At 40.6% G+C, this 13,434-nt stretch overlaps 2 protein-coding genes across 2 annotated transcripts; one reads left to right on the forward strand and one right to left on the reverse strand.

Moving 5' to 3' along the window:
* Nucleotides 1-2,831: 2,831 nt before the first annotated feature.
* On the reverse strand, nucleotides 2,832-3,833 carry LOC137815933 (uncharacterized). The gene has a single exon (XM_068619040.1). The coding sequence runs from the start codon at nucleotides 3,831-3,833 to the stop codon at nucleotides 2,832-2,834; it is 1,002 nt and encodes a 333-aa protein (XP_068475141.1).
* A 4,325-nt stretch (nucleotides 3,834-8,158) lies between these two features.
* Nucleotides 8,159-9,570, forward strand: LOC137816159 (uncharacterized). Its single transcript, XM_068619243.2, has 2 exons — nucleotides 8,159-8,498; nucleotides 8,742-9,570. Exons 1-2 carry the CDS (start codon nucleotides 8,325-8,327, stop codon nucleotides 9,399-9,401), a joined length of 834 nt encoding a protein of 277 aa, XP_068475344.1. The 5' UTR covers nucleotides 8,159-8,324; the 3' UTR covers nucleotides 9,402-9,570.
* Nucleotides 9,571-13,434: the final 3,864 nt, after the last annotated feature.

Genomic DNA, 13,434 nt, shown 5'->3' on the forward strand with positions numbered 1-13,434 from the left:
TACCCATGGATTACTATTATCTACGGTTTATATTTCTTAGGTAAATTACGACGCCAACATTACATATGATTTTTTTTTCGTGAGAAATTCGTAGGTAATGCTGATTTACCTACGGATTTCTGCTATTACATACGGATTTAGTTTGTAGGTAAATCAGTTTTTTTTTTTATAGTGGCAGTTAACACTTCTCCCAAAATTAAGTTCCCTAATTTCTGATTAAGGCAGTTCTACTCATCCAGCACGTTGGTCTATTAATTTGCTAACTGTGAACTTCGATAAATTACGTCAATGTACTTAAAAATTACTTCATAAATTAATGTCATATAACATAAATTGCGTCGTTGTTGAAGCATGAAGTCCAGAAGAAGAGGTGAGAGCATGGAAATATATAGTGCAACTTATATATAAGAAAATAATGACTATATTTTACGAACATGGCATTTGAAATCATCATGCATACACGATAAAATACATCATCAATTTTATTTGTGAATAGTAGAATATTGGTCATCAATTTTTTTCATACCGGACTAGTTATTTTAGAATTTAAATTTTATTTGATTTAAATACGGATTTGCATAATCTGGTAGTTGAAACTAGATTGTATAAATGAGTATTCAAAATAATAAAAAAAAAACAAGATGTCTTAATTAGCCAATTTAGTATATTCTTAATTATTTATAATTTTTTTTAAAATTATACAAAAGTGCAGGAGGAAGAAGTAATGGAGGTGTAGGGAGAATTTGTCAAGACATCATGCATGACATTGTATTAGAAGTTGGGCTACAAAAGTGCAACGTAAAGCTTCACATTCTTCCGGGACCTTCATAAATTTTTATTTCCAAAATTATCCTTTAACAAAAGGTGCAAGGATTTTTTTTTATATATTTTCATAGATCTTTAAAATTTCGGAATTTGAAATAAAAATATTCTAAATTTTAGAGTTCAAAATATATTGAACATTTTTACATTTTTGCGGTTGAGTTTGGGATGGTTGGATTTTTGGTGCATCAAGAAAGAGAAGAGATGAGGGGTTGTTGAAGGTTTTTTTTTAACGATAAAAGTAAAGATCATTTTAATAAGTAAAAGTTAAGTTATAGATAATTACATTATCTTTCAAAGAAGATAAGAATAATTTTTTTAGGAGTACTCGGCCAGAATGTACTCGGCCTGTTTGTTGGTGATGCATTTTAGCAGGGGATCGAGTAACCTCTCCGGTACAAATCTTCGTTGATCATGGTGTACCGGGCGCATTGTTGCTTCATTGCCTTTTCTTGGTCGACCTTGCATGTACTGTCCAATAGGTACTGGATGACGGGTGTCATCCAGTTGTCGGCCTCAGCCTCGGCCTCTTCCATAGCCAGGCACTCGGCCTCGATCTCAATTACACTGGGGTGTCTCAGCCATATTTGTATGACTGACCTCTGGTGGCTCTTCTTCTTGGTGACCGACAGCTTGGACAGGATGTCAGCCCTTTTATTGTCCTCCCTCGGTATATGTTCCAAGGGTGCTTTGCTGAAGCGGGCAATGTTGTTTTTGGCCGCGTGGTAGTACCGCTGCAGCAAAGGCTCCTTAACTTTGAACTCTCCATTGACCTGGTCGACCATCATCCGGGAGTCGCTTTTGCATGTAACTTCGCACGCTCCCATGTCGTAGGCTAGGTTCAGCCTAGTGAGTAAGGCCTCGTATTCGGCCTGGTTGTTGGTCGCCCGAAATCCGAATTAGAGAGCTTGCTTAGGAAGAGGTCGCCCGACCCCTCCAGAACGACTCCCGCTCCACATGCTGTTTTATTTGAGGAGTCGTCCACATAAAGTGTCCACCCGCCCGAGATGGTGGGTAGAGGTGTCAATTCGGTTGAGAAGTCGGTCAGGCATTGAGACTTGATGGCGTCCCTCGGTTCGTAGCGTATGTCGAACTCGGAGAGTTCGACTGACCAACCTATCATCCTTCCTGCAAGGTCCGACTTAGACAAAATTTTAAAAATAGGGTAGTCGGTTCTTACAATCATGGAGTGATTTCGGAAGTAGGAGCGCATCCGTCTTGCTGTGAGGACTAGGGCGAGAGCCACCTTCTCTCTCATCTGGTACCTGGTCTCGGTCGAGTGGAGGGTTCGGCTGACGAAGTACACTGGTCGCTCCTTGCCCTCGGTCTCCTGCACTAGGGCAGCATTGACTGCTTCCTCCGAGATTGCCAGATATACCAGGATCGGGTGGTTGGGTCTCGACTTCGGGATGACAACTAGGGATGTCAAAAATTTCTTGAACTGTTTGAAGATTTCCTCGCATTGGTCGTCCTAGGCGAATTTTTTGCCTTTTCGGAGCAGTTGGACCATCGGCTTCGTTCTCTCGGCCAGGCGGGGGACGAACCTTGAGAGGGCGGTCAGCCGTCCTAGGAGTTGTTGTACCTCCTTGACGCTGTTCGGACTTCTCGTGTTGAGTATGGCCTGGCATTTGTCGGGGTTGGCTTCTATCCCCAGGTGGGTGAGCATGAACCCTAGGAACTTGGCCCCCTCAGCCCCGAAAGTACACTTCTCGGGGTTGAGCTTCATGTTGACTCCCCTGAGGGCTCTGAAGACCTCGTCCAAGTCTTTCAGGTGTTGCTCGAACGAGTCGGACTTCACGACTATGTCGTCCACGTATACCTCTACCGCCTGGCCGATTAGGCCTTTGAAGATTTTGTCCATGAGGCGCTGGTAGGTCGCCCCTGCGTTCTTGAGGCCGAACGGCATGACCTCGTAATAGTAGTTGGTGTCGGCCGTCATGAAGGCCGTTTTCTCCTTGTCCCTGGGTGCATGCTTATCTGGTTATAGCCAGAGTAAGCGTCCAAGAAGTTCATAATTTTGTGGTCGGCCGCCCCGTCCACCAGTTGGTCAATGTTTGGGAGAGGGTAGGTGTCTTTTGGACATGCGCGCTGTTGATGTTTCTGTAGTTGACGCACATCCTCCATTTACCGTTCGGTTTGGTGACCATGACAACGTTGGCCAACCATGTTGTGTATCGGGCCTGCCTTATGAACCCGACCGACAGGAGCTTGCCGGCCTCCTCCTTCGCTGCGAGTTGCTTTTGGGAGATCGGGCGGGCCTCCTTGAATATTGACAATCGATGGGTGATGACATCCGGGCTCACCCCCGGCATGTCGACCGGCGTCCATGCGAACATGTCGATATTCTTTTTCAGCGCGGCATGCATGATCTCGGCCTCGGCCGCTGCCAAGGTTGTTCCTATAGTCATGTTGTGCTCTTCCTCGAGGAGGGGGACTCTCCTCAGCTCTTCTCTCGCCTCCAGCCTGTCCTTGGTTGCCCGGGGATCGAGGTCTACCAACGCCACGGTTGGTTCGATCTTCCTCGGTCGGTCCTTTCGGGAGGACTTTCTCACCCTGAGGGGAGAAGTGTCGGCCCTTAAAGGCTCCACCCGGAGGCTCTCGGCGTAGCACTCTCGTGCTTCTTTCTGGTCTACGTGGACCGTGAGAATGTCCCCTGTCCTTGAAGGGAATTTCATTGCGAGGTGAGGGATTGATACTATGGCCATCAGCCGGTTGATGGATGGTCGACCAAGGAGGATGTTGTAGAAGGTGTTGGTGTCGATGACCAGGTATCGGATTTTGATGGTCTTGGTGTTCTTCCCCTCTTCGAAGGTGGTGTACAACTCGATGTAACCCTTGGTACCCACCCTCTCGCCCGAGAATCCTACCACGTGGTCGTCGTATGGCATCATCTCGGCCTCAGCTATCCTCATGGCCTTGAAAGTTTTCCAGTAGAGGATATCTACCGAACTTCCTTGGCCCACAAGGGTCTTCCGTATGGTTAATCGGTCTATATCGACCGCTATCACCATCGAGTCGTCCTGCTGGCGGTAGTCTACGCCCTTAAAGTCCTCATTCGTGAACGTGATGGGTGGCATCTTCTGGGCGTTGTTCGTGCTCCCCCCCGGCGAAGCTGCCGACTATAGTGTTGATAACCTCTCGGTTACCTCTCGCCTCCCTGGGGGGTCGTCCCTCGCAGGTTGTCGGTCGCCTCTATTATCTTGGTTATTTCGGTCGCGTTGAGGTAACCTCGTCCGCCTAGGTGGATCCGCCCGGCGGGGTGGGTCTCGGCCATTCCTGACGAAACGGCGGAGATGACCAGCCTGGATAAGTTCCTCGATCTTATCCTTAAGGGCCTGACACTCCTTGATCGAGTGTCCGGTGTTTTGGTGGTACCGACACTGCTTTCTCTGGTCGGCGTTGTTTGGACTGATCACCTTCCTTGGAGGAAGGATCAACTCGACGTTGAGGGTCTCGTCCAAAATCCTCCCCCTCTCGTTGTCAGGGGTGTGTATCTTGAGAACTGGATTGGCCGATCCTGGTTGTCTCGGCATCGGTCATTTCTTTGACTCGGTCGCCCTTGGCGGTCCTTGTTTTCCTTGTTTTTCTCCTCGCTGGCCTCGACACGGGCCTGGTTGCGGAATTCTCTTAGCTCTTCTAGCTGCATGTACTTGGCAGTTCTCTTTCTCAGTTCGTCCTGGCTGTCAGCCGGCTGCATGCACAGGTTGTCGGCAAAGGGCCCCAGACGTAGGGCTGTCAGCATGTGGTGCATGGCAACATACGGGCTCAGATTCTGGATGCTCATTGCCACCTTATTGAACCTGTCAACAAAAGTTCTCAGCGACTCTCCCTTCTCCTGGCGATGCCCACCAGGGCGATGGAGGTCAGGTGGTGTGGCCGGTTGGTCGCGAATTGTGTTTCGAAATTTGCCACGAGTGTGGTTGATGGAGTTGGGTGAGAGCTTAGTGCACCAACTAAGGGTTGCTCCCTTCAAGGATGTTGGAAACACTCGGCACAACACAGCGTCATCCGAGGTGTAGAGACTCATATGGGTGGTGTAAGCGTCTATATGCTCGTCCGGGTCGGTCGACCAGTCATATCGGTCTCGGTTGAAACCCTTCCACTTCTCACGCAATGGGACTTCGATAATGTTATTGGTCAAGGGGTGTCGGCGGGTCGAGTCGACCGTCAGGGTCGTCCGGGCGGACCTGATCAGGCACGACTCGTCGTCCATCTCGGTCTCCCGGGTAGGGGCTCGGCCTCTCGTCCCCTCGGTCACATCTGGGTTGGGGGGAGAGGTGTAGGACTTGCCGACAACGTTCGTCGGTATGACAGAAGATCCTCCCTCCCCCAACTTCTTTTTCATCTCTTCGTTCTCCCTACGGAGAACTTGTAGCTCCTGCTCATTTTTCTGAGCAGTCTCCTCGGGTCTTCTTTCTCATCTCGGCCATCTCTCACTGGAGAGAAAGCAGCAACATCGTTTGGTCGGCTTCGGTCATTCTCTCCATGCTTCTGGTTGAAACCATCTACTTTTTTCTTTCAGCTAGTTTCTCTCGGCCCCACGGTGGGCGCCAATTGTTCCTACTAGGGAGATGGGACCTAGAGAACTGTTGAAGTCTTCTTCTCCTTCCTTCGGTTGGTCAGGTTGCTGGGTGATGAACTGGGATTCTCCTCGTCCTCCTGCTTCTCATTCGGCACTCGGTCTCGGGTGAAAACTGGATGGTGGGGGTACCTGCAAAGACACTCCGACGCTCAAGTCAGTAAAGCGGGTGATAGTGTTCTGGTAGGTGAACAATAATAAATGACATACCTTACTCCTTGGGATGCGTGCTATTTATATTATTTTAATGGGCCTACCTTGTTGGGCCCGTTTATCGAGGTGGATACAACTTAGGGTTGTATTACCTAATTCTTAATGGTGGATTAACTTTACTGACCTTGGTTTGAGCGTTAGTGATAATTAGGGTTGGCCGTCAGCCAAGTTTCCCTAGTATGCGTCGGCCATCGACTAGATTTCTCTGGTCTTGGTCATCTCGGCCAGCTCTTCTAAGGTCTCGGCCATGTAGACTGTCGGTCTCGTCGTTCGGCCAAGTCTCTCAGGTCTCGGCCGACAATTGTTCCTTTGGTCTCGGTCAGGTTGACCTGGTCTCGGTCAGGTTGACCTGATCTCGGGCAGTCAGGTAGGTCTCGGGCAGTCAGGTGGGTCTCGGGCAGCCAGGTGGGTCTCGGCCTCGCCCATACCAGTACAATAATATTGTGAAACTTAACATTTCATTAGACTAATACATTAGATAACAGTAATCATCTATCATCTCATAAAACACATGTATAATAACATGTATTGCGAGTTGTCATAATTTGTTTTAAGGTGTTTATAAATTATAAAAATGTAAATTATTGTGTTTATTTGTACTATGAGAAGTTTAAGAAATGATTTAACTGTATACAACTTCAAGTCATATTTGGTTATTTCAAATATGTAAGTGGTGTACATTATGTGTACATGTTTTACTCATTCATTTTTTTTTCTAAAGAGTTAAAAGTCATTTTTCTTAGCTAGTAGATTTATAGCAAGGAACCTAGATTAAGAGTCTTCTCTTAAAATTCATTCTGGTCAAAAGTAGATTGAGAGAGTATTCTCTTTTGTATGATTTGGTCCATGTACTCGCTACAACAAAAATGTTATTATAAACTAAAAATTATTGTCTAAAATTAAATAAGTGAAGCCTAAACTTTAAGCAACGGTCTAAAAAATATTCAATCCTGAAATATAAAACGGTGAACAGCGTTGTCACAGACTACTTATTTTTTTCCTTTCGTCATTGTCATAGGCTACTTATTTAAAAGATATATATATATATATATAATAATCTACATAAACTAAAGTATTTTTTTCAATTTAACATAGGAATAAAAATAAATTACTACAATTTTGGTCAAACTAATAAAAAGGTTTAATTAAATTTTAATGTGGATATATTTTCAGTTGAATATCTGTAGTTTATTTTTTTCCAGCTAACTAGGTGATATAGTTGTTATCTTGTCACATTGCTTACTTGTCTTCATGTGTCATGAAATGAAAGGTGAGATTTTGTGATTAATTTAAAACGATGTTACAATAAAATGTTAAATGAGTTTTATTATTTTGATTGAAAACGTGTTGTATACACCATCATCAATGTAGATAACAATTCTCAAGTCATTGTAAGCGACGACGACAATCTCTTTACATTATAGGTGATGATGTAAAAATCATTAGAGAACATCGTAACCTGATTATCCAACACATTTTTAATTAAAATAATAAAAATAATTTTTCATCTTATATTAATCACAATATTATCTTATATTAATAAAAAAAACTCACATATTTTAACAATAAAGACAAACAACCTGATGAAAAAAATAATAAGTAAATAAAACATATTACAAAGGTTACATATGAATGTATTCCTATTTCTATTTTAGGCAGGCAATGGTTTAGACCATTGACATGTTTAATTTTTAATATTACATACTGTAGTGTAAATTATTTAATATGAGAACTTTGTATAATTTAATATTTGATTTAATTGGATGAGTCTGCGATTGAGAATGTATTAAAGAGTGTGAGATTTATGTATTTAGTTATAAGATGCTTAATATATGGACATTTATGCATTTGGTAATATTTATGTGTTTGGTTAACATTTTTGGATTGGGTAAGGAAAGAAGAATAAAAAGTGAATTTTTTTGTATTAAAAAAATTGATAGATTTATCTGAAAAGTTTATAATAAATGTGATTGATGTGATTAATTTTTTATTTATTTTTATTTTAATAATATTATATTATATTAATTTTTTATTTATATTATAATAAATAAAAACATAAATATTTAATAAAAATTAATAATATAATCAAAATTATAATTGATTATATTATAATACATCATCAATTACGTTAACATCATCAAAATCGATTACACATGAGACTTTCTTTACAAATATGCTCTCAACTGAGAAAGTTAAGATTAAAATTTTATCTTGATTTTTGTGTTTTCACATTTTTAATACATTGATTTTATAATTTTTCTTTCTTCTTTTAATACATGTAAATAGTAATTTACCCAATTCAAACACACTTTTATTCTTTGTATAATTTGTGATTTTTCTGAATTAAATACTATTATAGGAGAACAAACAAGTCAGAATAAAATTAATATGTTTGATTTGCAAATTCCATGAGCTAAAAGAAAACAAATTCTGATAACTTAACTGTCTATGCCTAGAAACAGGATATGATGCACCAAGTTCATGATTTGATGTGACTTTAAATGGCCAACAGAATGTGATTTATTTACTCTTTGACCAGTGATTTTGCTATGACTTATAACTTTCAAACACTTGTGAGCTAAATATACACACGTAGGAACAAGGCACAAGGGAGACGATGATATCACGGCTGCAAGTAAGGATTTTGTTTGGATGGGGAGAGATCTGATCTGAGTCAGTGAGTGAGATCTGGAATATGAATCTTTAATATATGGCACACAATTGGGGCCTAAGAACAAGAGAAATGGCAGAGCCATTGGTGAAGCAATTTCCAGATGCAAGACCAGGTTATCCTCCAAAACTCTTCCAATTCATTGCTTCAAAGACTCCCTCTCACGACCTAGCTTGGGACGTTGGCACTGGAATAGGCACAGCAGCCAAATCCGTATATCACTTCTCTATCTCCATTTTTTTTACAGCTAATATTTTTATAATGTAGGTTCAGGTAGAAGTCATTACTGTATTGAAATTTGACAGTGTTTGTGATATAGTGAGTGACATTTGCCATGTATCTATTGTGTCTGATAGCCAGAGTCCTTGTGTCATGTGTATAAATATTGTACAACTTTAAATCTCAGAAATTTAGTATTGATTTTGCACTTTAACAGAAATGAATTTGTGATTTCAGTTAGCTGAGATATACAAGAATGTGATAGCCACAGATGCTAGTGAAAAACAACTTGAGTTTGCAACCAAGCTCCCTAATGTGAGATACCAATACACCCCTTCAACAATGTCCATGGCCGAGGTTGAAGAAATGGTGGCACCTAAGGGAACCATAGACCTTGTGACAGTAGCCGAAGCCATGCATTGGTTTGACCTCCCAACTTTCTACCAACAGGTCAAGTGGGTTCTTAAGAAGCCTCATGGAGTAATTGCTGCTTGGTGCTACTATTTGCCAAGAGTTAGTGATGCAGTAGACACTGTTCTTGATCAATTATATTCCACAGAAGCAAGTGTTTATTGGGATTCAGCATGTAAACTATTTGATGATAAATATGCAAGCATAGAGTTTCCATTTGAGCTTGTAGAAGGAGCAGATCACACAGGACCCTTTGAGTTTGTGACAGAGAATGAGATGAATTTAGATGATTTCTTGACTTACATAAGATCATGGTCAGCATATCAGACAGCAAAGCAGAAAGGAGTGGAGCTTCTCGGGGAGGATGTAGTTAAAAAGCTTAAACTTGCTTGGGGTGAAGATGCTAAAAAGATTGTCAAATTTCCTGTTTATCTTAGAATTGGAAAAGTAGGGAATGCTGAACAGGAAATGATTACCTTTTCATGAGATGGAGCTAGTAACATCTTTTATCCATTCATTAAATAATTTAGCTTTATTAGTAGTATTTGAATCGTTGTATTAATCTGTTTGAGGTTTGAAAATATATACAATTAAAACATTGTGGTCATCAATTGTAGTTGTTAACTGTAATGTAATACCTTACTTAGGTTGGCTGTTAAGGATGTGTGAAATCAAAAACTTCTATTTTTTTCAAGAAAACCTATCCAAATGTATATCCAGATTGAGTTTCTGTGCAATTTGCTTTTGCGTTTCTAATTTCATATGTAACCTTTGTAATAATAGGTATCGTATTTTTTTTGTTAACATATATATTCACATTTTTTTTTTGTATTTGTCCCATAAAAAATACAAAGTAATTTATTTAATTGAATATGTTTAATAATACGATAGATAATCTTCTCGCCCCCTTCCTATTTTTAGTTGTGGCAGAGGGATTGATAGGGGTTGTCAAACAAGCGGTAGACAAGGATATGCTTTGGAGTGTGGAGGTAGGGACTAAAAAAGTAAAGGCTAGCATGCTACATTTTGCAGATGACACAATTTTTTTCTGCAAGGATAATACCCACAATGTGATGGTCATAAAATCTATGCTATGCTGCTTTGAGTTGGTTTCTAGACTAAAAGTCAATTTTTCAAAAAGCCGATTGGGAGGGGTGAGCGTAAGACAACCCCAATTGTGGATGTACGCGTCTATCCTTAATTGTGAGGTTATGAAGGTTCCTTTCACATACCTGGATATGGAGGTGGGCGGTAACCACCGAAGAACTAATTTTTGGGGCAAAGTCACTGAAAAGACAAGGAAAAGATTGGACAGGTGGAAAGGGAAATTTCTATCAATGGCGGGGAGAATATGTATGCTCAAATCGGTTTTATCGTCAATACCCCTGTTTTATATGTCGTTCTATAAGACCAAAGTCAGTGGTAGATACAATTAAGAAGATCCAGAGAAAGTTTTTATGGGGCTGGGGGAAGGAAGGTAAGAAGATAGCATGGGTGGCATGGGAAAAGGTGTGCGAATCTAGAGAGGCGGGTGGACTAGGTATTAAAGATATAAGGACATTTAACGAGGCGTTATTGGGGAAATGGATTTGGCGAATGCAGTCATAGGAGGGAGGTTTGTGGAGGGAAGTGTTGGATTCAAAGTATGGTGGGTGGAGAGAACTAAGAAGAGCAGTCAAAAGTTATAAGGAGTCAAATTGGTGGAAAGATTTAAAGAAAGTGTGGTTGTTGGAAGAATGGGGGAATTGCTTGGAAGACGAAATTTCGTGAAAGTTGGGGGATGGCAAAGATATAAGGTTTTGGGAAGACAAGTGGTTAGAAAATGAGGTCTTCAAAGTAAAATTTCCGAGGCTATTTTCCATTGGTAATGAAAAGTCTGTTAGCCTTTCACAAGTAGGTTTTTGGAATAACGACACATGGTGTTGGAAAGTGGCATGGAGATATAATCTTTTCGAGTGGGAAATCGGTGAGGAAAACTAAGTCACGTCGTTGTTAGATAAAAAAAAACCTTATTAAAAGAGTCCAGGGATCAATGGATATGGAAGGCGGCAGAAAAATTATCTTATACGGTTAACTCAGCTTATAATTGTTTAAGAACAAGGGACGAAGGATCCAATAGTACATTGTATGAGACTCTTTGGAGCATCAAGGCGTTACCTTCAGCATTAACTACTGCCTGGAGAGTTTTGAATGACAGGCTTCCGACGCGTGCTAATTTGGAGAGAAGAGGGTTAATCCTGGAAAGCAATAGGTGTGCTATGTGTGGGGAAGATGAGGAAAGTGGAAGTCATGTATTCTTCGAATGTAGAATAGCCTGGAGAGTATGGTGTCTCTGTAGTGAATAGGTGGGGGAACCAACAGTGGTTTATAGGGAAGGCAAATCCCATTTCCTACAGTTTAATCTGAACTAGGCTACACAAGAGATAAACAGATATTGGAGGTGTGTTTGGATTGCAGTGGTCGGAGAAATTTGGAAACAAAGAAATCAAGTCATTTTTAAGGAAGGTTGAGCAGACAACTCTGAAATCTTCACTTTGGCTCAACTAAAGGCGTGTACGTGGCTTACCAGCAAAGAGAATCTAGCTGAATTTACATATGCCCACTGGTGCATAAATCCTATGGAATGTCTGAAATATATCCGGAAGAGAAGATGAAGAAGGAGGTGTTTGTTTTAATAGGAGGAAGTCTCGTAATTTACAGTTGTAAACTATTTTTAATTTTGTTGTCATGATGTTTATGTTAGAGAGCTAGTTATTAGTTGTTTGCAGGTCCACTGAAGTCACGACAAAGGTGATTCAAAGCTTGGTTATGGTTGAAAGATATGATTAATGTTTTTCATGTTGGGTTCCCTGATTGGATTCTTTATCATGTTATATGTTTGAAATTAAAAGGGTAGTATTAGGGTGGGGTTAGGTGCTGGATGGGATCCTTTGTTTTTTTCGTTATCTTCATATGTATCTGAATTACCTATTTTGTGCATTAGCTATTGGTTAGAATTGTATATCTATGTCTATTGGTTGGAAAGGTCTTATGGTAGGGATGCAGGGACAATGATTCTCTTAGTGGTGGATTCATATGCATGTTACAAGAAGGGCGCTGAGGAAGGGACAAGGAAGATGATGGTGTAGAAGTGATTTATTAAGCAGAAAAGGGTCCTAGGTTAATTTTTGCAGCAGCAAGCAGGACAAAGGTTTGTTGAGGGGTCGGCTAGGCAAAAATCTGACCAGTAAACCCATGTCCAAATGCTGGTCAACATTATACAATTTTTGTAGAAGCATGTTTTTTGTGTGGTTGTTAGACCAACTCCTGGTGCTTAAAAGATGAGGGTGTGCGAAGTTTTTTGTACCTATTAGAAGTAGACCGGCAGTAGAGGTCGTGCCTCACTTTGTCAATAAAATGTAGTGCACAAGGTAGTAGGTTTGGTATTGCTGCAATGGGTAGGAAGCTAGCTAGACTTCAAGTTTTTAGATTGTTAAAATTCCAGTAGCTAGATAGCCATTAAGGTTTTGGTTTGTTGGTTTTTGCAAAACTAGTTATGTTTGGGTAGGGGTTGTTTAAATAGTTTAAGATTCTTGAGTTAAGTGGTGTGTCACTTAATCTTGCTTTGCTTTGTTGATTGCTTAAACTAGGAATATCTTATGTATAAGGGTTGGGACACCCATAAAGTGTTCCATTTTATTCTATTAATTCATTGCTGATAAAAAAACGATAGATAATCTTCGATGTTACCAACATTTTGTGGAAGCGGAACAAAAAAAGAAAGAACTAAGGTAGAGAGAAGCAAAACAAGAATCAGAAAAGCAAGAACGCAAAGAGATAAAGGGAGAAAGAAAAGAGAAACGAGATAGAAGAAGTAAAAACGTCTATATTGAATAGTGTCTTTATAGAGAAAAGCAATGGAATAATAAGCATAAAAGCGAAAGATTGGCCAAAACAAGCGGCCCAAAGAGAAAAGTAGTGCAAAAAGAAAAAGGGACTTAGGCCTGAACATAAAATAATTTATCACCTCCCTCAAGCTGGGAATAGATATTTTTCATTTCCAACTTGGATTGAAGATGCTTGAACGTAGAAGGAGGCAGCGACTTAGTGAAGATGTCAGTAGTCTGCATGGAGGAGGAGATGGGGAGTAGTTTGATCAACCCATCATTAAGCTTTTTTCGAACAAAATGGCAATCTGATTGGATGCAATCTGTATAGCTGTCTAATTTTCACAGTATAAAATGGTTGATTGTGTTTATGAAATTCCAAGGTCTAAGAGGATATAAGTGAGTCATTGTATTTCACTAGTAGTAGCAATCATTGCTCTGTACTTAGCCTTAGAAGAGCTTCTGAAGATGATTTTTTGTTTCTTTGATTTTCAGGAGATAAGAGACTCTCCGAGATATGTGGAGAAATCAGTGATTGACTTTCTTGTCTTGGGACAAGAAGCCGAATCAGAGTTGTAAGCTTTTAGTTGATGGAATTTTGTAGATGAGAGAAAGATACCATTACGAGGAACAATCTTAAGATAACGAAGAAT

The sequence above is a fragment of the Phaseolus vulgaris genome, chromosome 1, assembly GCF_051622355.1.
Source record: "Phaseolus vulgaris cultivar YP4 chromosome 1, ASM5162235v1, whole genome shotgun sequence".
NCBI classification, from domain to species: domain Eukaryota; kingdom Viridiplantae; phylum Streptophyta; class Magnoliopsida; order Fabales; family Fabaceae; genus Phaseolus; species Phaseolus vulgaris.